Source organism: Lytechinus pictus, chromosome 3, assembly GCF_037042905.1.
Source record: "Lytechinus pictus isolate F3 Inbred chromosome 3, Lp3.0, whole genome shotgun sequence".
Taxonomy (NCBI): domain Eukaryota; kingdom Metazoa; phylum Echinodermata; class Echinoidea; order Temnopleuroida; family Toxopneustidae; genus Lytechinus; species Lytechinus pictus.
In genome coordinates, this window is record NC_087247.1 from 53,506,644 (window position 1) to 53,534,203 (window position 27,560).

The 27,560-nt window shown below is 36.7% G+C and overlaps 1 protein-coding gene across 1 annotated transcript; it reads left to right on the plus strand.

Annotated features, from left to right (window-relative positions):
• The first annotated feature begins 199 nt into the window (after positions 1-199).
• LOC129257006 (uncharacterized) lies at positions 200-27,464 on the plus strand. The gene is made up of 6 exons (XM_054895238.2): positions 200-438; positions 9,323-9,474; positions 10,353-10,567; positions 12,143-12,345; positions 14,710-14,997; positions 16,332-27,464. The coding sequence occupies exons 1-6, from the start codon at positions 262-264 to the stop codon at positions 23,337-23,339; spliced, it is 8,043 nt and encodes a 2,680-aa protein (XP_054751213.2). The 5' UTR covers positions 200-261; the 3' UTR covers positions 23,340-27,464.
• The last annotated feature ends 96 nt before the right edge of the window (positions 27,465-27,560 follow it).

Here is a 27,560-nt window from a genome sequence, read left to right on the forward strand (position 1 = left end):
AATAAAATTCGTAAGCTTGCTTTTAAATCAAATTTTATACAATTTCATGAAATATCACATCATTTTATAAACAAATATTATGTTTATTTTAACGGAAAAATAAAATATATTTGCAGATAATTTATTTGAAATGCGTTTCACATGGCGTATCATAAAAGATGGGCGACACGAAAGACGGTCCTTGCAAAGACCCTTTCGTGCAATCGACCCCAGTAGTTTGCTGCAGCAGTGTTAGCTGGCGTGCACCTTGGACTGTCAACAATGTCGGATTGTTTAGAGAACACAGACGGCTCAAGTTTAAATGTCACTAAGATGAACCGTCTTCAAGCTTTCCAAAGTAATTTGGATCGCATTTGGATCTCGTGTATAGTATATCCGAATGAGGATGAAGAGGGAGGAAGAAGTCCAAACAGCATATTTTGCGACTTGATATCCGAGGTGAGCTGAGCTGAGAAGGGGCTGAGAAGCGGTCGTCGATCGTGGGTTTGAAATGCGTGCTATGTGATGTGGCCATAATGGCACATTCCGATTACCAGCGCATTCAATTCTTGTATACATATATTCAATGGGGCTATCACATTTTTGTGATAAATGTATTTAAATTACATACAAGCTAAATCCCCGTATGTAATTATAACACTTCATAAGTCTTGTGTCATGTGCTAGAGCCTAGGCCTAGGATTAGGAATAATTATGAATATGATTATGATTGTGAATGTGAGTAGTGATTGTGAACGTAAACTAAGTAAGAAGTGTGACTGTGGCATTCAAACTAAGAAAGTCAAACGTGCCCACTTAATACTGACTTAGTCTTAGATCCCGGGTTGGGGGAGGGGGGCACTCAGTATATAATGATATTGATAATGAGTGGTGGGTATGTGCCGTGGAGAGGACCCCCATTTTTACACTCAAATTTCCGTTCCAAGGCAAAGCATTTTTATCTTATTGAGAAAAAGAACGAAACTAAAGCTGCTCCAATTCCAAGGCATAGCATTTTCTTATCGAGAAAAAAAGAAGAAAGAAATTTGTTCCGAAGCTTCGCATATTTTTCGTTACGCCGTTCTAGCTGTATTGATCCACTAAATTGAGCTGCATTTGTGGTGAAAAGCGGCCGCAGAGCGCTGTACGACCATCGCCTCTGAGCTGCGTGAGCGCACCCGGCGCCCGTGCCGCCGGTCTAGCTGCATGCACGTATGCCTGTTCCACAATGTCAAACGACATTTAAAAACATACCTTTTTGTAAGTTTACGATCGGCGTTCTGAAACGTTTAAATGAAAGTAAGCATGGATACATCCATGTTTTGGACTAATCATGTATGAAAACACTGATTCTGGCCTGAAAAGTGTAAGCATAGACATGCCTTATGGGTACCAATGAGTGGGGATGATTTTTCAGAGCATTTTAAAGTTGCAATTGACTGTGGGTCATGATGAAGACAAAGAAAAATCACACTATTAAATTGAGCTCCTTTTTAGAATCTCAGGAGAGCGATTTATTGAGCTCCACAAAATTATTAATGTGAAGGACTTCTCAACTTTCCCCAGAGCACTCATCCTACGAACGAGGTTATATAGAGGGTGGCTCAACTTAACCCATGGGTGGGGCAAGTTGAGCCATTTGCAGGGTTGGGCTCAATTACAAAGTAAATGATCAAGTACATAATTAATTACATTTTTTTTTTTGCATAATTGTAATTGTAATTGAAAAAATGTAATTGACTTCAATTGCTGTCAATTACTTTTACTTTACAATAAACTTGAAGGACAAGTTCACCCCAACAAAAGTTGATTTGAATAAAAAAAGAAAAATCCAAGCATAACACTGAAAATTTCATCAAAATCGGATGTGAAATAAGAAAGTTATGACATTTTAAAGTTTCACATAATTTCACAAAATAGTTATATTGACATCCGGGTCAGTATGCAAATGAGGAGACTGATGACATCATCCACTCACTATTTCTTTTGTATTTTATTATATGAAATATTCTAATTTTCTCCTCATTGTCAAGTGAAACAACAGGTATTTCCTCCATGAACATGTGGAATTAGCATTGTTTAAAACTATATGGTTTAGTCAAGTTGGTCCTTATTGTCAAATCTGTAAAAAAGGAAATATTGTATAATTCAAACAATAGAAAACAAAAAAATAGTGAGTGAGGGACATCATTGACCGTCTCATTTGCATGTCACCGAGTTGTGTTTTGTGAAAATAAGCGAAACTTTGAAATGTCATAACTTATTTTACATACGATTTTGATGAAATTTTCAGCATTATTCTAGTTTGATTTTTCTCTATTCAAATCAACATTTTACTGGGGTGGACTTAACCTTTAACTAATTCATGATTTAATTTCATGACCCTTTTCATGTCAACTGCTTCAGCATCAAAGAGAGTTAAGGCAGAATCTGCGTTCTTTAACCCAAACCTTCATCTCATCAGCTTCTCTGTAACTTAGAATTATGTGGAAATAGGTGGTACTATGTACATTGTACAAAATAAAAATTGGTTTCATTTATGACTTTTCTAGAAAGTAATTGAAATTGTAATTGTACATGTACATGTAAATGACAAAAGTAATTGGTCATTATAATTGAGAAAAATGTAATTTGATTGAAAAGTAATTGTAATTGAACATTTGTTCAATTACGTAATTTTAATTGTAATCAAAGAAAGTAATTGAGCCCAACCCTGGCCATTTGACATCTTTTTTTTTTCGAAGGTGACAGTGACGTTCAGTGTGGGGATAGAATGTTATATATAGGTAAAAATGTTTATAAAGAATTGAATTTTAAGACTAGTTAGTTATTTCTACAAGATTATGAATCATAAAAGTTTTAACATCAAAAAAGCAAAAAATGGCTCAACTTACGCTGCCTTCCCCTACAATGTGTACCATCCTGTACCTGCACTTTTGCTCATGATTTTATTCATTGCATGCCCAGCCAATGCATAATGTATTTTTTTTGTGATATGCTACATGATTATTAATGGCATGCATAATCTTAAATTAACTTTGTGTTCAGTTGTTGAAAATCAGAGTTGCATGGCTCTAAAAACTTCATTTCAAAATGTAGCCAAATGCTATTCTCTCCATTGTGTTTTGTGCTAAAATTGTGGAAGTATACTAGGCCTGTTTTGAAAGTCCATTTTTGATGCACGTGTACACGGCCTGTTTTGCGGTCGTGTACACGTAAACACTGAGAGCCAGTTATGTTACATAATATAACTTGCGTTAGGCCTAAGCCATATCGATTATTTTGTAAACAGCTTTCATTCGATGCATCAACATTTGAAGGCGGGAAAATCAAATCATTTTTTTTGCTCCGTCATGACCGCGCTGAAATGCGCTGAGGGCCGGGTTAAGCGTTGCACAAGCGGACGGATGCAGAGCAATAAAGATCGTCTGTTTTTTCCATGATCACAAAACAACAACTGAAAAAAAAGGTATCCAAGCAGAATTCTTCCCCATATATCTAAAACAATGATATTTGCAGATGACGACACATAGGCCTTACGTTTGAAACAAAATAATATGAAAGGCAGAATCATGGACCTATTACAAATGGACATTCAACGAATCCCCTTCTTTCGGCCGAAGACCGTCACAGCTAATTCTTTGATAAATAGAGCGCTGGCAGCTGACGCCCATCAAGCAGGTCGTAAAACACGTCACTGATGGACAGCGGAAATCAATTGTGCGCTGCTCCTACACATTGTGATGTTGCTCGTTCACTTTATCAAAAGCAACATACAGCAGCGAACGTTAGCGCTGTGAAAATGATTGCAGAAACAAGAAAACAGGCGTGCATAAACATATTTTTTACGTACATCGCGAACAACCACTCGCAAAATGCATTGACATCACCGTGCAGATCAGTATATCTACAGCAAAAAGCAGTTAAATTCAACGGAGAAATGGGCGATAAACGTTTAAAATCATCTTTTTCGGACAGTCTTGATGTCGATAGTCGCGCTCACCTTCCGTCAGAAGTTGATTTTCATTTGGGCGTAAAATTCCAGAGGATTGGCGAAATTTAATAGGATTTTTTAATGATGATCAGACGACATTTGGACAGTATTGACAGCGTGAAATAATGTATTGAAAACCGGAAATAAATTGCGCATTTCATTATAGGTAATGCAGGGACTTTCCCTGATGGCAGCAATCGAGCTTACATGACCGCATCTGGTCGAAAGAGGGCCAGAGATCGAGCGGTGACTGTCATCGTCCGAGAAGGGATTGAGTAAACAATCGCCCCGGGCACTCGTAAAAAAAGCGCAAAGAGAAAGTTAACTGTGTGACAGCAATTTTGACAGCTGGAAACAGGTGGTGGCCATAGAATGCTCTCGTTGAATGTCCATTTGTAATAGGTCCATGGCAGAATCAAGTCGATCCGAACAATTCTCGGTCAACTCAAAGTCACACTCCAGACTCACAGTCACACTCCAGACTCGCACACACACTACAGCCGCGCCCCTATACTACACTCACTCTCCCACCCGAAACGACAGGCGTATGTGCTTGCCGCCCAACAAGTTAGCCTAGCGGAGACCAACTTGGCCGAGATGTATTTGGATCCAAAATGAGGTTTAAATTGATATTAATAAATATCATACGTAATTGTATTCTATGGTAATATTACGATCGTGAGAAAAGTTTCTGCAATGACGATGTTTGAAAATCAATCCTGTCATGATATAATTTTTTAGACAAGTGCACCCATCACTCGTTACGGAATTCGTGATGTCCGTCATTAAAAATGGAAATAAAATACAAATTAAATTGAATTGAATAACGTCAAGTTCTAAATCCATATTAATGATTATCATTTGCAATGATTGTTAAAATATAACGATTAAATAATGTTCTTTGGTCATAATAAGAAATATTGTTAATGAAAGCAAGATTTATTTTACGCTGATCGCGTCATGATTTTCCTTTCAGATCAATTTCTATCTGGTTTGATGAAATTACAATGCGCATGCGCGATCGATGACGATAAATTCCGTTCATGAATTCATCGTGCATAAATTATCTCAGCACGAACAGGCGAGTGAGACTCGAATTAGGATAAAAATAAACTTTAAATTAATGGCGAATGTGCATAATTACACATGGTTTCATTTTGGGGAAATAGAAATCAAGTAATTAGTAGTTATTACGGTGCGGCAAAAATCTCCTAGCTAGTTTTATCAATCATAACTTCACTGCATCGTATGTAAACTTCATGAACGCTGCCCGTGCCCCAGGCTGGCCCAAGACAGATTACATTCATTAAAAAATGTGAGTGAGCGCCGTGGCTTCTTGCGCAAATATGGAACTTCAAGGGTGGGTATGAAAGTGGAATTTTAGTGATTAAAACTCGTGCAGTGTCTGAGAACTTAGAATTAATGTGAGGCTGTGAGCATGGTAATAGAATTGTTTTCAATTAAATAATTGTTCACTTGTTAAAAACTCCGACGCAAGTTTTATATAGATGCTACCGTGTACACGGTCATGGAATTCAGTACACATGCACTGACTTGACCGGGCGTGTACACGTGTACCCGAAACGGGCCTAAAGTATACCACCTAAAATACAAAATTCAAGAATACAAGTACCTGGACATTGAGTGCATTACATTCTTTATATTTTTCCTTGCTGGTTTGATCAATCGGAATATAATTAACTTGATGCTGGCCTGCTCAACCATAGTATTACCTAGTGTTTGTAACTGAAATTTATTGTCAGGACTTTATAACACCGACCGCATGTTTATTATAAAAGAAACATCGTTGCAAGAGCATTTTACAAAGAAAAATACTGAAACGGAAAATCCTTTTTTTTTTTACCTAAATTTTTTTTTCAAGCTGAAAATTACTTTTTTTTAAAGTGACAGGTTGGCAGCTCTGCAAGAGACAAGTTTTTAGCTCTTGACTCAAGGTTAAACTACATGTAGCTCTCAAGGTTGAATTTGCTTTCAAGGTTGATTTGACTTGTATGGTTAATTTTGTTAAAATCTCTCTAAGGCCGTGTTTATGCTTCCACTTTTCAGGCCAGAATCAGCGTTTCCAAACGTGATTAGTCCAAAACACGGTTGCGTCCATGCTTACTTTCATTTAAACGTTGTTTCAAAACGCTGATCGTAAACTCACTAAAAGGTGCGTTTGTAAACGTCGTTTGACCAGAATCAGGCTTTCTGGGGAAGTATAAACAGAACCACGATCGTAAACGTGTTTAAATGACGTCATTTGGAACATGCTTCCGGTAAGATGAAAATCCGCGGGCAAATACAGTCGCATTGCTCCATGGTCGCATGTTACCTCCACGGAATTACCTCTCATCTCCTTTGTTTTGCATGTGTAGTACTATTACTAGTATTACTCTTCCAATTTGTCATCACGATGAACGTTGAGGGATTTACACACAAAAAAACCCAGAACATGAGTTATAATGAGGAGACATTGCCAGATGCCCCAGTAGCATAAACAAATTGATATTTTATTATTTTGTATACTTAATATTCTTTATTTTTTCTTACTATTATCACCAGAAATGCTTATTGATGATGTTCTTTTTTTGTTGATAGTTATCGATATTGGTTAGATATTTTTAGCGAGATATCAACAGAGAATTTTCTTACCGATAATACCACTAGTTTTATGTAGATGATTGCAATGCACAAAAAGGGAAAAAAAACTTGGGGCATCCAGAGCTGCCAACCATTACGTTTTTGCCGTAATCATTACGTTTTTTCATTAAAATTACGGCATTACGGTTTTTCTTTTCAAATTACGTTTTTTGATAATTTTGATAACGTGTGTACATAATTGTATCTATCGTAGTGCGTGTTGAGCCCATTTGAGCCCGAGATGAGCCTGGTACTTTCGTGTGCGTAGTCGCCCGCGCCGGCCGGTTTTCCAACGCACTTTAATAATTTAATAGCGCGCGCGTTCATATACGTTAGTTGAATATGCGGGCGGCATGCATGGCACGAATCGTGGTATATAGCGACTGGTAAATACGTCTGTAAGGATGATGACGTCATCCAAGACGGCAACTTACGATGACCCACGAAAGGATTGAGGATGATTATGTTTTGATCATCATTTGAAAGGAAATAGCAGTAACTGCGGTCTAAGGTACGATATTTCTGAATTTCATATATTTTATCTTAAATTTGCATGTGATTTCTTTCCCATAAAGTGATGTTTTATGTACAAAAAACGATCTGAAAATCGGATTTCCGCCGAATGTTAGATCTATCGTTACTGCTAATACGTAGTCTTTACGCTAGGGCCAACGCTCTTCAGGTGAGTGGAGCCAACGTTCGTTCTGCAGCGCAGAGCGAGGAGTACGATGAATTGGGTAGGGTAATTCCCCAAATGTAGTAAGAGAAGAGTCCATTTATAATGGAGGGGGATTTGGAGGTTTGAGGGAAATTATTATTCTATTTGCAAAATTTTACAAAAATACTCATCATATATTATTAAAGATGGAATCTTCAAAAGATATTTTCATATACTTTAAAATTAATTGTGGTGATAAAGAAATAAAATTTGGAGGCTATTTTCTTGAATTTATATATATGAATTCCCTTCGGATAATGGTACTGTCTGGTTAATTTTCATCAACTCGTATCAAACAAATACGATGAATTCGGCTTTGAAAAGACAGGGAAAGCTCTTCCTTGTCCCCTGAAGTAATAATTCTGGGTGATATTTAACATTTATTGATAGTTTCACATGATTTATACTAGAGAGATGTCCTACTGCTTTTGGAATTCATTAAAAAAGTTGGCACTGTAGCATTCAGTTTAGCAGGAATGGGAAGATTTGTTCCCCGGTTCTGGCGGCCTAGATGTCTGCTCTATAGTGCTGTCACTGCTGGTGATGATTGAGTGTGCGTGCAGTGTGATTGAAGCTGAGCTGTGCACATCGTGAAGTGATCTACGATGGGACTTTTGTGGAATGATTTCAACTTCTTATCTATAGATCTATTTGAATTTTAGATTTTATTGATTTATGAATCATTTTTTGTATATTTTTGGAATGTTACATGTACTTCCATTTTATGACACTTTAATTTTAAAGCGTACTGTTTGGCAAAAACAATGTTACTTGGGAAGAGAAGTCTGAATTGATGTGAACTTTTTTTTATTTCTCTAGTCTACAATTTGGTAGTTTTGTCAGGAAACTCAACATAATTAAATGAATTATTTTAGAAGTGGAAAGGAAGCCCCAGAAAAATTGAGCCCTAAAAATGTTCACCAGAACTGATTTTGGTGCCTCTGAAAGAATTTTTCTCGACAGATCTTCTTTCTGATAAGGAAGTGCCGAAGTAGGTTGCACTACAAAATTAAAGGCCTACTTGTCATTTTTAGAAAAATTTGCCTTGGTGCCCTTTTGACTAGAATAAAAGTGGCCTTCATGCCCTTTAGAATGGCCTTGATACCCCTTGAAATATTTGGGCATCCAAGGCCACTTTGCCGGTTGCCCCAAGCTGAAAGTGCCCTTTTAAAAATGGCCTTGCCCCTCTCAATTCATAATTCAAGCCCTGCTACTGACTGAATTAAAGTTGGTAGATTAAATCAAATAGGCCCAAGACTAAGGGTCCAATTTGTAACACTCAGTTATTTAGCCCAGACTAGGCCTAGAGATTATTTTTTTTAGTTCACTGCATACATACTTTTTGCATTGGATGTTTGTCGCATGTGGTTTTAAGGTTCGTTTTAACACATTCGTTTTTTTTTGTTGGAAATTCCTTTTTTTTGCCATAATGATTCCTTTTTTTGCTTGCACAAGGTTGGCAGCTCTGGGCATCAAGTACAAGTAATATAGAGAGAGTGCTTCCAATAAATGATAGCATTAATTGTTTTATTTTTCCTATTTCAAATGAGTGGAGAAGAGCAAAATCTTCTTTGTCTGAGGTATCCATTTTGATGGTGCCAAAAGTACCGGTATATGAAGGTATAGAACACGTGTGCTACCTCATGTGACCCGCCATGCCCGTATAGTGAATAGCGAATACTGTATACTCCTTTGTGAACTCGGCCTTAGCCGTGTAAAATGGTGTTAGTATACAGTTTACTGTGCTTCCTGCTCAAAGCATCTCATGAAACTTCAGATATTTCTATTTGAATATGCAGCTTAAAATCAAGAAGCAAAAACTGAATTTGAAAAAAAAGGGTTAACTTTTCGAAGAATGGCCCTTTACCATCATATCTATGAAAAAGATCTGAGACATAGAGAGGTGCCTCTAAGCAACTAAGATAGAAGAAATTGATGAGAATAAGCTACTAGTATCAATTAATTCTGTATTTTTTGTCTTCCATCAGGCAGTAGATGAATTCTTCAGCGGTCGTTTCAGCCACCCTCCACATGAAGTACTAACAGGTTTGCACAGTGCCCTGAGGATTATTGCTACTTCTTCTCACAGCTTCTATGAGGAAGATGAGCAACTCACTAGTGTCTGTAAGAAGATATATATGTAAGTACTGTATGTAGGGTCAAAGCACTGAGCCACCTTGAATTTCTTTCCTTTTAACACATTGGTTTATTTTCAATTGCTCTAATGCCAGTTCGTCCAAACACCAACTCATCTACTATCAATTGCTCTCCCATCAGTTAATCCACTATCCACATGGTCTAATTGCCATTTCGTCCACTCACCATTTCATCTAATAACCAGTTCCAATAGCCATTTAGTCCATATACCATTTGGTTTAATTGGACTAAGTGTTAATTGTGCCGAAAATGAAATGGATATTAGACCAACTTGTTATGAGACGAAATGGTCAGCGATGAACTGGTGATTAGACAAAGTGATGATTGGACCAAATGGTTGTTAGACGAAATGTTGATGGACAGAATGGCATTAGACTAAATGAAGGTAGACCGTGTGATGAGTGGATGAGTTGGCAGTAGATGAATTGGCATTTTACCAACACATTGAGCTCTATGCCTGAAAAACTTTGGGACAAGGGTGTATAGAAATATTTGCATAATTCAAAGTTTATTTGATGTCAACAAATTTTGTATTTTTTTAAATTGTCATTTTAATGTTTTTTCCTCTCATTTTATTAAGAAATTGTTCATCTTACATTTAGTTTCTCTAAGTCAGCAATGCTGTATTGTATTCCGTAATATATATGCAAGACTGTAGAGGTGTTCCACTTGTCAGAGAATTTCAGTTGTAGTTTATAAACAGAGATTCATGTAAAATGTATCCATGGTTGATGGAATTTTGACTAATTAAATGTATTTTTATACAATAATTTGAAGACACATTGTGGGAAAGTTAATGTACTTTCTTTGGAACCATTGATTTAACTGTATTCATTGTGTGATTACATTGAATATTTGCAGCTACTGTGTAGAGATACTTCTTGACAAATCTTGGATGAGTGTGCAAGATGAAAGCAGAGCATCAGCAACCAAAGACTTTTATAAATTCTTCTGCTGTCTTTGGAACTGGTCTCAAGATCGATTCCTGGTTTTGGCCATTCTTAGCCAGAAGCCATGGGGCCATGAGATAATGAATCAGGTGCTTGCAGGAGAGGAAAATACAGACAAGCCAGAAGGTATTTTTATTATTATTATTAAGTCCTGTTTTGAGATGATAAATACGAAAGCCAATATAGGTTTGCCTTTTTTTTAGGCAAAGCCGCAAAGGTTTTTTTTTCAGCTTTACACTTGATCAGGTACATTTATTCCCAGCTAAGAAATATTTTTGCAAATCACAGTTCCAGTTATTTTAGGTATGTCAATTTTTTTTTAAAGTTACCTTTATATTTCAAGTCAATCTACTCCCATTCATATCTTTATAGACTTGTCAAGGTAGGTTTAAATGTTGTCAAATGCATGAAACCATTTCATGCATTATTATGCAGGGAATAATTTTCCTGGTATTGCATTGCAATTTTCTCTAGTTCACGAGAATTGGACATAAGAGTAATCAAGTATCACTAAACATCCTGTGCAAGTTTCAGGTCACATGACCAAGATCAAAGGTCACTTTTAGGGCCAATAAACTTTGGCTATGTTGGGGGTATTTGTTGAATTGCCATCATAACTTTGAAAGTATAAGGATCCAGTTTATGAAACACGGACAAGGTAATCAAGTACATGTATCACTGATCATCTTGCACAAGTCTTACGCCACATGATCGAGATCAAATGTCATTTATAGTCAATGAACATAGTATTTTATTATCATATGCATGGTGTTGATTGTGAATAATTATTCAATGATTTCAAAGTCAGCACTACTGCTGCTACATGTATATTGAATCGCGTAATGCAGGTGAGATTGCCAGAGGCGTTTCACTTGTTTATGTCCTTGCCCACTGTAGGTAGATTCCGGAGGTATAATGATTTCACTCTTGCAACATCTAAAGAATTGCTTGACAGATTAATTTCAAACTTGGTCAAAGTATACATTTAGGAGTAACAGAGATCTGATTAAATTTGTGGTAAAAAAGACAGGGGTCAAATGCAGAGTTGCCAACCTTAAATAATATTAATGAGATGTATTCTGATGTAATTCAGTGTTTACTTCCCGATTGAATGATTGAGTGAAAAACCATTGTTAACATATTTTTTCTCATAAGAAAAGATTTGGTTCAGCCGTTTGGTAATTCACATTGTAATTTCTCATCTGATAAATATTTAGTAAGTGTTGGCATCTCTGCAAATGTTGCAGAGGTCATCTTATTCTGACAATGATAATATAAATGTTTGAGGGATCATTTTCATTCTGTGTTCATGTATGCATATTAGAAGGATGATAATTTGATTAGATTTGGAGGTCATGAGATAAATGTGAAAAGGTCACAATCCTTGCATAGCTGAAAATGTATCTTTGAGGAGTCAAATTCAAACTTGGATCATGTATGCATATGTGAGATGAATTGATTAGATTTTGGGGTCAAAAGGTCAGAAGTCATTATTTGAAAATTTTAGAAGTTGGCTATATACTGAATTTTTGATATGGCAATGACAGAGGCATGAATATGAACTATCTGCATTAGAGAATCTACATGTATCTAGTTTTGTTTTCATTCTACCTATTTATGGAAAAAAATGTATTGAATGTAATTATGAACCATTGTATATAAAAGTTGGTGATTGATTTGTATGGAATGTATCTGATTTAGTTGATAGATACCTGACCTTAGAAGGAAAGTACCTCCTTGAACATCGTCTGCAAGTCTTGATCCAGGAAGGCAACCCCCTGCATGCCTTGAACTTAGCCAGAGCCTGCACTGATCACCCTGTTCTCGGACAAGAACCTATCTTCCTAGAGACTCTCTTTCTACTCTACTTCAATCTTGGTCTGACCCAAGAACTTGAGTCACAGGTAGGGTCAATCTACATGTATCTCTAATCAGTTAGGAAATATTCCTAGTCATGTGATATGTGATCTAATTCATTAATTTTACATATTTATTGAAGCTTTGTAAGTAAAGCAAATATTTAACAAGTGTGTGTATATGTTTTCACCTGAAAATAACATCAAGCTTCAGGCCTTTGAATTTCAAATTTCAAATTTTTATGGCAAGGCCTCTATGCCGTAGGGCCTATTTCTTGATTCAAGCACAAAGAGGGGATATTAAAAAGGGCACCAAAAATGTCAAAAGCCTTGACCTTGAGGGGATATGAAATATGTTCCCCAAAACAGAATTAAATAGTTTTGAGTCAGAGTGGTTAAATGAGGGCAATATGGTTCTTTTTAATTGTTACTGTGTACAAGCATACAGAATCGTGGGCTTGGATGAAATCAGTTGGGAATACAGATACGGATATTATGGAGAAATGATTTTGCACGAGCACAAAAAGAAAATAGCAAGTTTTGCAGAGGAAGGGGTCTGAATATTATAGTCACTAGCCATACAACTGAGACGTAGCTGAGCCATTGTGACTTATTTTGTGTGGAGTAATCAACAGATTAATTACATGTTTATTTATATCTTGTCTCCAGAATACATTTTTCAGATAGTAATTATATAATATTGACTGGCCTGAGGGGAACATCAAATACATTGCCTGCACTAGAATCATATTGGCCAGAGTCTTTAGATGAGGGCAATAGGGTGCTTTTAAGGGCAGTATATTTTATGTTCCCAAAAGAAATGCCAGTCAATATTTTTATTTTTATCAAAATGAGACATCTAGAGCAAAAATTGTGAAAATTTAGATATGTTACCCTTTAAGAATGGGAATCTATTTAGTCATGTTGAGCAGACAAGGCCTCTGAACTTTACCATTGTGACATAATTGAAATGATGCGTTCCTTGCCTGGGGACGCAGTATCCAGCGTTGTCTCATCTTGATTAACATTATGACGTATGGCACTGCGCGGTTCAATAGGACGCGTATGCGGATGCGTAGAATACACGGATATAAGCTCTGCCTTTTGCCAGCTACATTTCCACAAATTTTCTCATAGATTTTCCTGAGTGGGCAAGTAAGCAGGCAATAATGTATTTAAGTTGCCCTGCTCAGATGTCTGATGCGGTTAATAATATAGATATATGGACTGCTTTGAGAGGCATGGTTGTTTCTAGAGGCTCAAGGGGACCGCAACGCGACTATGCACGAGGGCTTTGCCCGAGGGCATGGTCTGGCCGATGCGGTACCCGCGAGCCGAATTGAAACAACCATGTCTCGAATATAAAAGCAGTCCATATATGTTTTATGAACCGAATTATTAAACATTTGATCTAACGTTAGGGGCTAGTCTATAAAGTCTAGATCTAAAAGCCCTGGCCCCAAGCTAACGTTAGGACTTAGGTCTAGGCCCTTACTTAGCCCTGACCCTGAAGTTAGGTCTCAAAGTCGAATATCATAAGCAGTTCCCGAGCAGTTCATACCGATAGGCCCTAGATCTAGATATTTTTAGGAACCAAATTACTAATTAGGTTCTGATTCTGAATAGGGTCTAGGCTAGATCTAACGTTCAGAAATAAATCCCTATTAGAGTGTAATCTAACGTTAGATCTATAGTCGACTAAACCTACGTCCTAACGTTAGATCTAACGTTAGATCTAATAACTTCTAAGCTAACTAACGACAATTAACATTAGATCTACCCGTCATAACGTTGTCGTTTGTCATACCTAAGGCTAAGTAACGAGTAACGTTATGTTAACCTTAGAAAGTACAGTGACCGTCTAACTTTAATCTTTTCACCCGACTCACCTTTTGCGACTGCGAGCATGCATTTGAGCGGTCTGCGACAAGACTTGATGATTGATACATCCGTTATGTCCTTAATAAGTTAGTTTTCTTTTTAATAAATGCCATATATTTTTAACTGGAATTAACAAGCAAAAGTCAAAGATCGGCATCGTTCCATCGATATGTCATATCCGTTGCGCGCACTTGCGCAATAAGCGCGTAAATGTGCGAATTGTCTAAAACTTTCGATCAAATCGCGCGGATATTTATGGTATCCGCAATCACCGCAGAAAGCAACATTTTGCATGCAATCAAATGAGGATCTCAGCCAAATTTTGCTATGCCCGTCGTTAAGGGGCGGGTCAGGGGGCAACGGGCAGAAATCTTGTTAACTATGCCCGTTGCCCTTGGTTACCACCTTAGTTTGTTGTTTTGAAGGCATGGTCGTTTACATGACCTCAGTTTTGACCAATCAGAGGAACGGATTATTCGACATTCTTAACGAGAGGTTTATAATAATAAATATTATTATTATTCATTTCAGGTTGAAGATCATCCAACACTGGAAGATGTCATGAAAGTAGCAGAAAGAATGAGCAGTTACTGTCCAGGAAATGCATCACATATATTCAGATTAATCATAAAACAGCTTTGGGATGAAGATAATCATAGCAGTCTTCTGATAAGAGTGTCTGTAGGTTTGTGGCTTGATGCAGAGTTGAAGGTTTGCTCACCCCGATCTGATAAGTTTGCTGAAGACCTAGAAGGCCTCTCAGATCTGACAAATGATCCCCTCCATTTATACAACCTTGCTGACATAGTGTACAAGAAGGTAAGCGGTCAATATAATTTCAGTTCTTTATGGCTAAAAATGACATATTGGATAAAAGGCATCATTTACTTAGAATTTTTAATGAGGATTACACAATCACAGTTGACTGTGTGTCATTTTGATTCTGTAAAAAATGAATAGAATACCAAATAGAATAAGGCATGAGCATAAATTAAAGTAGCCTTTAAAAAAATCAGGACCAGTTCTGTTTTCTAGGCTATATTTTCGTTTTAGCAGAGCGAGACTATAGGCGCCGCTTTTGGCGCCACTTTTCCGGCGGCGGCATCGTCAACTTGAAATCTAAACCTAAGGTTAAGTTTTGAAATGTCATCATTACTTAAGAAGTATGTGGGCCTAATTCATGAAACTTCTACATAAGTGTAATCAAGTATTACTGAACATCCTGCCCGAGTTTCAAGTCACATGAACAAGGTCAAAGATCATTTAGAGTCAATGAACTTAGATTGTGTGGGGGGATCAGAACAAAATCTTAACTGAGGTTATTTTTTTTTAAATGTCAACACTTTGAAGGCATAAGGATTTAGTTCATGAAATTTGGATATAAGTGTAATTAAGTATCAGTGAATATCCTGCATGAGTTTATGTCACATGACCAAGGAAAAAGGTCTATTAAGGTCAATTAACTTTGGCCATCATAATTTGAAAGTTTATGGATCTAGGTCATGAAACTTGGATATGAGAGTAATGAATTATCATTGCACATCATGTGCATGTTTTAGGTCACATGATCAAGGTCAGTTGTCATTTAGCATCAATGAACATAGTATTTTATTATCATATGAATGGTGTTTTTTGTGATTAATTATTCAATAGTGGCTTTTAAAGTCAGCACTGCTGCTATATTGAATCATGTAATGCAGGCGAGACTGCCAGAGGCGCTCCACTTGTTGCTCTTATTTATGCCTACTGTGATATTGTTATATTTTTATAGTGTTGTATTTCTAAGACAATTGAGTGAGGGGAGGTTTCTCACTAGGAATAACTGATTTTTTCTACATGGCCAATATCTGACCCCCCCATGATTAAGACATTAAAATAAAAAGGAAATTTCCATCTCTTTTTAATTTAGATAGTTTAGATACACTTTTGTTACTTGGAACATAACTTTAAGACAATACTTTTCACAATGTAACAGAATTTATCAACTGCATCAGATATGTAGCTTACAAATTGATGAAAGATGTGTTATAGGATTCTTTTTGGTGTTTGTTTTTATATGTAGTAGACAATTATAATATATGTTTTAAATTATTTTTCTAAACCATAGAAGGGATTGATTGAGTTATACTTATTTGCATTTATTCTTTCTTTAGGTTGGTGAACCTGCTATTCCACCCCTGGTTTCCCTTTGTCTCAAGGCTTTGCTGGTACCAAGTGTCTCTGTTTCTGAGGATATCATCCAAGCAGCACAGATAGATTATGGAAATGCAGCTGTCTGTCTGCTGTTGTCTGAGATTTTGAAAAATGATGAGAGGATACAGCGGATGTGCCTCCTTGCTGCGTTTTTCATTGCTCCTTCACTCGATAGACTATCTGCTCTTCAGGACAGTTACCAAGACTCAAAGGAATCAAATTTTCCAAAGCTAACCTCCTATCAACAGCATGATCTTATCAGGTGCATGGACTTCTTCATACCTGTGCACGTATCGTTATCTGAAGATTGGTCATCAGTTTCAAGCACCTTAACAGGATATCTTCGGAAGAGCAAGGTAATGTGCATCTCATTGAGCAAACCATTTGGTGATGTAAGAATGCTGAAGTTTTATGATAAATCTTGGCATCCTGTTCATCAAGACTTCAAGCCATTGGGGGTGGTTAGGGTAAAGGAGGCATTCCATTCTTCAGTAAGATGCCATGAAAACATAGTGCTCTTGTCCTGCAAGCATGAACGCCAAATTGAACCCAAATCAAAGAAGAAGCGTCTTGTTGAAACAAGGAGTCTACAAGAATGTTCAGAACCTCCAAATGCTATTCCTGTGTTGGATGCTCAAACTGATCAGAAATGGTTACCCTGCTATGTGTTGGATCTCTCCCAAGAAACATTAACAGAACAGGAATTCATTGATGATGCCAGTGATGAACCAGTGGAAGATGGGGCTTTTAGCAGAGAATCACCTGCCTCGCATAGTCCCCAACCAGTGCTAGAAATGCCATCAGTATTACCACCGGGAGGAACATCAGATATGTGTGCTCATACTGAAGAAAGGACAGATCTGCAAGAAAAGTCACAAGAATTGTTGGAAAATAATGACACAGTGTGTGTTTCAATTAACAAACAGTCCAGATCATCTGATCAAGAATCAACACTTCTAATGCATTCAAGTGTCAATGAAAGAGAAAGAAAATTGATGTTTATAAATGAGGAGGAACAATTCAACCCCCAACAGGGAGTAGAATATGGGAGATTGCATTTGAACAGAAATGACCTTGAAAATGTTGATGATGGTATGACATTGCTTAATGATGAACTTCATGTAGATAGCCCCATACCTGTTGATAGAAGTGATAGCAGTGAGGCAGAGACTTTGAATTATGCAGATGAACCAAAGTACATTTCTAATAGCAATGAGACTGTGAGTTTTGTTGATGAACAGGATTGTAGTTCTAATAATTTAGATGAGGAAGATGTATCATGCTATGATGAGGAGGAGGATGAAGGTCCCCTTGATCTGAGGAAAGTAAAAACAGTTTGTATGTTGAATGGAAAAGTGGAAGAAATCAAAGATCCAAACATAATTTCTGATGAATTTGAGAACCAAGACTCATTGAATTTAAATGCCAATGATGTACATCCATGTTGTACACAGACAGAACCATTGGACCTTACCAAATCTGTAGTTCAAAGTGCTCTTACTGATAAAGCTAAGGTTGTTCTTGTGAAAGATAAGAAAGCTGAAGAACTGTTGTTAAGGAGACATTCACAGGATTTCAATGAAGAGCATGATGATTCTTATTACTTAAGACCACCAAAAGAAAGGGACAAGAATGATGAATTTCAAATGTGTAGTTTGTCATCAGATCAAGGGTTTGACCTCAGACAAAGAAAATCACATATGAAGACTTCTGTGTGTAGTGTAAAGCTGACATGTTTCATGAAACAAAGAGCCAAGAATCAGAATCCACATAATCTACAGTTATGGAAATTCGTGGTTAAAGAGAGAGCCAAGGTTCAAGGAGATGAGAGCTATCCACATGAAGTAGATATTGATGTAAAGTCACCAGAAGAAAGTCTGACTGGTTTCTCAGGTGAAAGAGTGCTCCATATTGAAAAGTCCTCATCTGCAATGCAGGATGAACAAGATGATGTGGAGGACATACAGATTCTTCATTCAGAAACAAATAGAGAATCAGGAGAAAACTGGACAGATGTGTTCAGTGAGAACAGCATCCCATGGATAGATGGACAGTTAGAACAAGATGAAGGAGAAAAAGAGCCAGAAAGTCCAGCCTGGACTGCAATAACAAGTGTCAATCTAGACAAATCTCCAGAGGATGTTTCATGTGAAGACATGACTAATATCAGAGAGCATGTTACAGAAGAAATACCTATGCTGGATTATGAACCTCAACCTTATCCTTTGAATAGGTTAAGAAATTCAGAGTTGCCAATCTTGACCCCAGAACATGGACTTGATTTAACAGTGTTACCTTCAACAGAGGGCTCTTTGCAGACCTGTGAAAATGCAGGCATTCCTCTACTTCTTGATTGCTATGAGGAAAATCCCCATGTAAATGTGACCACTTACCAGTATGTTGACAATGAGCAAGAAGAATATCAAGATATTGAATACCCTCAAGGTATAAATGATCTTCCTGGGAGTGCCTTTTGTGAGATTGATGATCAAAGTTCTGCAGATCACATAGAAACAATAGAAGAAGCAGCATTTAGCAATGAGATAGAAACTTTGGTTTATATACCAGTTGAACCGCTCAATTTCCATCAGGAAGGGCTGCCTGATAGGGAATCTGTTCATTGCACGTGTCTTCAAGGGAAAATGGAGAAGATGGCTTCCAAAGAAGATGAACATTTTAATGCCAAAGAATGGCATTGCATACAACAGAGAAAAAATGAAGATATTACAGGGAGTATTACCAATGGTATAGACATTGGCCTTGATATGCGGGACAAATCATTAGATCACATAGCACACGGTGAAGTCTGTTTCAAGGATACCCTTGAAGGTCACTTAGATAGTCAGGATGACCATGTCGTCTTAGTGAGTACAGGAAACAAGATAGGAGATGATGAAAGAGAACATGTTGGTGCATTGTTAGACTATTCATTTGCTTCAGAAGAGCGGATAGAGATGAATAGACAGACAGAGAGTGAATCAAGCCCAGTTAATGAGATTAACTTGAGATCATTGGCTGCTTCATCAAATCTAGGAGAAAATTTAGTTGTAGATGCCAACTTGTCACTTCCTGATTTAAAAGGGATGTCCATGGAGAGACATCGCTATGACAGGCAAGATCCTAATTTGGTAGGGATAACTCGTCTTGAGGAAGGTAAACGTGTAGGGATTGTGACTAACAATGCATTGTCAGAATCAACAGAGTACAAGACCATTGCTAATCCTTCACATCAAATTGCAGCACAACCGTTTCCTGTGGTTGAAGCTAAAGAAGTTAAATCGCCATTGCTGATACTTGAAACTAAAGCCAAAAATGATTCGTCGTCATCAAAGAAAAGAAAAGCTAGTCAAAGTAGAAATGTCTGGTCTGCATTTTCTGCTACACAGGAGTCTCCAAAGATAATGGATAATTCAAACGCTCTTAATACATCAGATCCTCTAGACCTCAGAGATGAAAAAACACAAAATGGTAATGACTGCATATTCATCGCAGATGACTTTGAGCTTAAGAAGAAGTCCATCATTGCTGGAATCAAACTTAGGATTATGAGTCAGAAGGATAAACCTTCGGTGCCAGAAAGTGATTCAAGTACAAAAATGGAATATTTGGTTTCTTCCTCAAAGGAAGATGTCTCTTGTCAACACAGAAAGGCTCAATTTAAGAGGTCAGTCTGTTGTGTCAACATTCCATGTAGAATGGATAGGAAAAATGTCAAAGATAATCCATTTGCTCAATCTGAACAATGGAACTGCATATCAAAGACTTCGGAAAGCAAAGTGGATTCAGTGGATCACATGCAAAATACAGACCTTGAGCCTAATTCTCTTGATGAAACTAATACATCATTACATGAGAGATTATCAGACCCAAGTGCAACTGAAGGACTATCAGAAAGTACGTTTCCTAATGGATGCAGTGAATTTAGAATCCCATGGGTAGATGGACAAGTTTCTCATGAAAATCAACCAGAATTAGACAGTCAAGCTTTACTTCCTTTGGAAAATGAAACAATACCAGATCATGAGAATATCATCACAGAAGCATATGATGTTTCATCAGATATTACAGGAGATCCTGATGTAAATGTAACCCAGCCATGTTTGGAAACGCAAGAGATATCTATGGATTATCCAGGCACAAAGGGTGTAGATTCAAGCATGCAAGGGATTACAAGTTTTCATCTGGATCAATATGGGTGTGTTCCCTTTGATGACATGAGAGAAGTAGAAAATCAAACAGAACACATAATGGTACAGAATTCCTTACAACTCAATGAAGTACAATCCAACTATATGGATGAAGATGCAGTAGTCCAGGTTTTGAATGAGGAACAAGCTGCAGGAGCAGAAAATTGTTATACACCTCTGAGCATGGTGATCAGTGACAAGTCATTTAGTAACTCTTCATGCAGAGATAAAGACACCCCTCAACCAGTGGATTCTTGTGAAAAAGAGTTTTGTAGTGATGAAATAACTTGTCAGGAGGTAAGATGTGAGCATCCTAGGAGTAAAGACGTGATCTGTTACAAAGATGATATGGATTATTCAATGGAAACCACTGATTTCAGCATTGAAAATTCATGCTCTGAAGAGAGGGAAACAGTCCTAGAAGGTAAGATGGGAAATGTGGAAGACAGTCACCTATCAAGAAAGAGACACTTCAAGCAGTCTGTTTCCTGTATCAGTATCCCATGTAACATAGATAGAAATAATGCCACAGTGAGTCCTCGAGCTGAAGCATGGTTCAGAAATATAGAAAGCAGAGATTCAAAGAAGTGTGAATACATTGCAGAAGACATCATTCCTGTTGTAGAAGTTAATGCAGCTGATTGCGTCAATGTATCAACAAGTGATACATTTTCAACTGAAGCCAATGGAAGTGCTTCAACCCACCAGGTGAAAGGGCTATATCTTGAAGCACCTGAGTTATCAATTCAACATCTCTGTTCCACAACAGATAGTCTTTTGTTGCCAGGAGAAGATGTAACCAGCATAGCAAGAAATGTTATGAAAAATGTGACAGCTGAATCTCAGGAGGAAGATTGCGACACTGAAAGCCACTCTGTTGAAAACAAGGAGTCAAAGTTTCAAACTCAGATCAAAGAAGCTGAAGCAGAAGCCAGTACAATGTTAGAGTTAATAGCGATTGGAGAAAGTAGTGATAATGCAGGAAATATCGCTCAAGGTATTGACAACTTCTGTTATTCCGATAAATTCTATAATGGTGTAGGGGAAAAGGAGTTGACCGTTCACAACAACAAAGCCTTTGAAATTACAGAGAAGAGAAACAAGGAAACAAAAGTTAGCAATTCAATTACAGGAATTGTTGATCAGAATAATGAAGATCAAATTAAGAAACTTTCAGGATCAAAAGAGAACATCATCTGTGATCAGGGGTCCCAAGTTTGTTCCGAAGCAGAAGTTCTTTATCAATCTGAAGGAAATGTGTGTGCGAAAAATGACCAAGTTGTTGAGCAGTATAATGTTGCCTGTAACAAGGATGCTGTGTGCATAATGGGGAATGACCAGAATGACCAGTTGGATGTTGACTCTGAGAGTAGTGTATGTGATGGAAATGTTGATAAACATCTACAAAAATGCACAAATGACTTACATGTATCCACTGAGGAATGCTCTGCTCTTAAAGAGATTGCATCTGGTAGTGACATAGGGCAACTGGATGAAATTAAGACTGAGAAACAGTGCCAAAGAGAGAAAGGTGAATATTCAGTTAGTGAAATTGCCAAGTCACATGATGATGAAGATACAGTTCCAGGTACAGGTGGACAATCCTCTCAGTTTCAAGATGAAGTGAATCCATATAATGTGCATCCAGGTGCCAACCAGACAAGTGAGACACTTCTGAAACAAGAATTAGAAGACATTGATTTTTGCCGAATAAATGCAGAACAGTCAGGTGTGAAGGAGCAGAATGGAGAAAATAGTGGAGCTCTTGAAGTTGTGGAAAAACCAAGTTTCAAAACATCAGTCCACAACTCTGACCATCACATAGGGAGGGATCTGAAAAGTGAATTGAATGTGTTTGAACCAGTAAGAAGAAAGACAGAGGTAATGAGCAATGAACAAGAACCTATTGGGAAGGTAGAAAAATGTAAGAGACCTTGCAAAACATTTATCTCAGGAAACCGTAAAAATGAGTTATCAAATAACTCACCATTGTTTAAGAAGAGAGATGCCATGTATGGTTTGACATATAGTAAGACAAAATCGTCTGCTGGCCAGACTAGAAGTCAGTCACCATCCATACAATATTTCAATTCCAAGAAAACAGGAAAGGAATCCTCAAAAGTGGACATTCAGGTGTGTCCTAACACCTCCAATAAATTCATCTCAAAGAAATCAATGAAACCATCTAGTAGACAACAACCTTGTGATAAAGACAAAATAATAAACAAACTACTTCCTATCAGACGCTTTGCATCTAGGAAAGCTGGCACAGAAACTCCACCTCATAGAGAGTCATCAAGTAAATGTCCTGTACAGGTTTCCAACAAATTCATCTCAAAGAAACCATGTGAAGCTGCTTCAAAGCCGGTGATGTGTGACAGGGTTACTCGGAATACAGTTAAAACCTCAAATGCACCAGTACGTCAAACTGTGAAACAGACAAGCTCAGATTCACATGCATGCAACAAACTATCTCACCTACCTCTTCCATTAAGATCAACAGCAAACGAGGGAAGATCCTCTTCTTTGAGAATGTCTGTAAAGTCTTCCTCCTGTAAACCCCAGAAACGTTCATGTTCTGAAACTTCTCCCCCACCGAAAGTCATGAAACTCTCTTCCACTTGTCCTTCACTTGTAACTTCAACCAAAAATCCTACACAAAAGCATTTATCCACTTCTAGGAAGTCAGTAAGGCAGGGGTCAAAAAAGGCCTGCTTAGCATCATGTGGTGTGACTACCAGAAAACGGATGAAAATGGAGGGCAACAAACGGAGGAAATGATATTGTGACAATCACTAATCTATTTTTTTCTCTTTTCTTTTGCTAGAATTTGTACGTTTTGATATGGGTTTTTATGCAATATATTTATGTGTCAAAGTTTTCCTTACATAAGAACCAAGTAGATATGTGCATCCCTTTCAGCTTGCATTAAGAGTAAAAAGAATACTGAGAGAACATGCTAAATGCAAGTTATCACTGTTTATTATCATCATCAACCAACATCATCATCATCCAACATAATCATCATCATCCAACATCATCATCATCGTCGTCGTAAGTTCTTTATGTATTTGAAGTCATGTCAGAGGTATTTTTTTCAGTACTTTTCCAATATTCATACTGAATATTCCTTATTTATTTTCTACAGGCTGACAGACAAGTCAATGAAACAAACTATTATAGTTTTTTTTTCAGAGAGGCTGAGTGATGTATTGTGAATTGTAATAACAGTAATACTAAAACTATATTTATGCCAACTCATTAATTGAAAACTCATGTTTATTTAAGGTTATGTAATGTGTTAATTTATCCTCCATAAAGAGTGCAAAAAATCCTTTTATTACCTCAAAGTTATAACCAGTTGAAAGCTCAACTCAGTCTTTTAAGATTTTGGCATGTGCAGGTATTTACTATTCCTTCAAACAGAATTCAGGAACAACTCCCAGTTATGATTCAGAAACAACTCCTTTATTGGGGTGTATCATATCTCTGATTATTCAAAGTAGCCCATTATGCATCACAAATTGTCATTTTTTTAAATTTTAAATGTGCATTGATATTTGAATAATCTTTTTACTACATTTTTCTTTCCTTTTTTGTGTTCAGATTTCATGATACTCTAACTTTGCCTGAATATTTATAATTTCAAAGACAATTGGTAATTTTGGTTTATGATTTAGTGGTATAGTAATATCACAAACTTAAGTTTGGAGTTGACAGTTATAATCCATAATTCTATGGAGTGTTTGGTTTCTGCCATTTTTTCAATATTCATGAAAAAGTGTAATGTGATATACCAAAGAATCACATTCCTTTTTTCTAATTCATACCAGTAATTCAATAATTTGGGAAACATCGATCACTGCAGAAATAAATCTGTACTTTGTGAATTGATTGGCAACAGGCAATTTTATAAAAAGTTTGGTCAGTTTACCTAGGGTTAAATCAATGATAGCAGTTTTAGCCCAATATGCAAAAATTTGGTACCTACATGTAAGAAATATGCTTTGGTTATCCTTGTAGTTGCCTCAGCTGTGATGTTACCTTTCTCTTATTTCCTATTCATACATTGATTTTATTCATATTTTTGTACATTTGATATTTGGCATATTCATTGTTTGTTTTTATAATGCTGACAAAAAAATTATTGATCAAATTTATATTCATTGCTGAAATTGTTTGCTCATTGATCTTAGCAACATGAGAGGGACTATATGAAAACAAGATGTACATGTATGTAAAATGGGCTATTTGACATGTGTGTTAATGGGATACTTCTAGGAGAAAAACAGTGATGACATCTACAGACACAGTAGATGTGCAATTTATACATGAAGATAAATTGAAAGGCCAAAGGGGGGATCTTTATCTTTGTGTACTCTTTCCCGGGGGGGGGGGGGGGGGGCCACTTGCATTGACGAGTGGATACTATGCGCCACCCCAAAATAAGGATTTTTTTTTCAAGACGGCACGTTACGTATGTAACGTAATAAGGGTGTTAAAAACAAACACTAAAATAATGAAAAAAGGTATCTCTTTCGATCGGAAAGCTACGTTTTCAGGGTCAAATTTGCGAGAGTATAAAAAAGACTAACATGTTTTATAAAGGATGTACTTTTTGCCCCAACAGTCAACACTACGTGTTTAGAGTCCGATTTGCGCGAGGTGGGGCCGTACTAAACCCAATGATGTAGGTAAAGGTAAAACCGACGACCAAAGTCTGTGACATATAACAATTAAAATATCACTGTTCTTGTTTAGGGGTTCAATTCAGAGAATACTTGCCAAGGGTATCGTTTTGCTGCAATACTTGTTAAGGGTAGGGTTTCACATGCCAATACTTGTTAAGGGGTGCATTTTCAATTTGAGACCCCATGGTCGCGCATGGTATCCACTCGTCAATGGAAGTGGCCCCCCGGGACTCTTTTGCATTTATAATGAGCTCATGACTGTTTAAAGTGATGTTCAAGCTCTAGATATACATAAGCATGTAAAAAAACTTGCAATCAAATGATAAAAGTATGGAGATTATACAATGTTGAAGTATGAAAAAAAGTTCAGGATATAACCCTGCTGTTAGTTTTTGTATGGTCCTTTATGGTTGAAATAAGTAGAAAAAATTGACAATATTTAGAGCGGTTTCAAAAGTGTTGACTCTCATTTTCATTGGGCATAGAAGCATCAGTTTTAAGTGGAGTGTAGGTTTAGAGGATTAGTTAGTATCATTGTAATTGAAAAAAGGTGTGCTCTTTGGGCTAAACAGAGTATGGACAATTTTATCTCTAGCCTCTTTTCAAGTGGGGTCTGTGTTTAGTGTTTGAATTTCCCTAATGTCAACATCAGCTTTTGACTCCGAACTTGAAGTCACCCAATGTGCTGATTTTTTTTGAAAATATAATATCACTTGCATTAAGACAATGGAAATCTAAAGTTTTAAGTCAGCATTTCCAAATGATAAATTAAAGGCGAATGAAACCTTTGGAACAAGTAGGCTTGTGTCAAAACAGAAAAATCAAAGAATAAGAACAAAGAAAGTTTGAGAAAAATCGGACAAATAATGAGAAAGTAATATGAGCATTTGAATATTGCAATCATTAATGCCATGGAGATCCTCCCATTGGCAATGCAACAAGGATGTGTGATGTCACATGTGAACAACTTTCCCTTTGATGGACTATGAAATACCCTCAAAATGTCTCTTTTTGCTTTTTCTTATGGTGATACAAACTCTTTATCCATGATGTATTCTTTAAAATATGTATTACAAGCCTTCCTATAGAAAGAACACTTGATCTACTGTTAGATGTGATAAAAGAGGCATTTTAAGTGAAATATATACTAAAGTAATGGGGAGAGTTGTTCACAAGTTACATCACACATCTTTGTCGCATTGCCAATGTGAGGATCTCCATTGCGTTAGTGATCACAATATTCAAATGCTCATAACTTTCTCATTATTTGTCCGATTTTTCTCAAACTTTCATTGATCTGTTTCTTTGATTTTTCTGTTTTCACACAAGCCTACTTGTTCCAAAGGTTTCATTCTCCTTTAAGTTTGATTCCTGTTTATTAACAGATTTAGTGTTTGATTTATCAATTTCAATTTTGAGCAGATTCATGAAAATCGCATTTTAATTACAGTAAGAATATATATAATCACAAATAGTTAAGTAAATGCCATGAATAAAATCGTAGATTTTAAAAGGAGCGTACCTCTAAAAAATGAGAGGTTTATTCACACTCTTCATCAGTGCCCATGATGTGACCCCAAAAAAGAGAATTAAACAGTCGTGAAAAACATGTCTGTTCATGGACGAAGAGTGTGACTTAACCTTTTATTTTTGAGAGCTACCCTCTTAAAATCTATGATTTTATTTCTATGGCATTTATAAACCATTTTTGATTATTTTATTCCATAATGTAGAGCATGTCCAAGAGGGATTTTTTTAATGAGGAGTTTACAGATTTCTTAGATAATTGTACCTTTTTATATGCAAGTTGCTGTAAGGTACGCCTGTACTGAAATTTCCGTTCCTCTTCAATTTTCTTGTAAGATCTTAATTTCTTTGTCTGGTAATTTGATACTTAAAACAATGCCAAAGAAGTCAAAGCATTTGGAAGATAAATTCAAATTACAATTATATTACCTTGGTATGATGAATATTTATTTGACTGTTATTTTTCCATTATTTCTTTTCTTCAAATGTTCTACCAGTTCTACCAACTGAACTCTGAAACCTGTTAAGGTGTTCCTACCTTAAGTGATAAACATTGGTGATTGTATTCATGTGACTTGATTTTGTAATTTGTATAAACTTTGAAATGTAACGTACATATAGTTCCTTGCCAGTGCATTCCAGGTTTTTGGAAAAGATTTTCTTGCAATAAATTCATGTACAAAACGCACCGTAACTGTAAATGATACCTCTCATTCATGTCTCACCTGAACAAAGTTCAGTAGAGACCTAGTGATCACATTTCCTGTAACTGATCTGTTGGTTT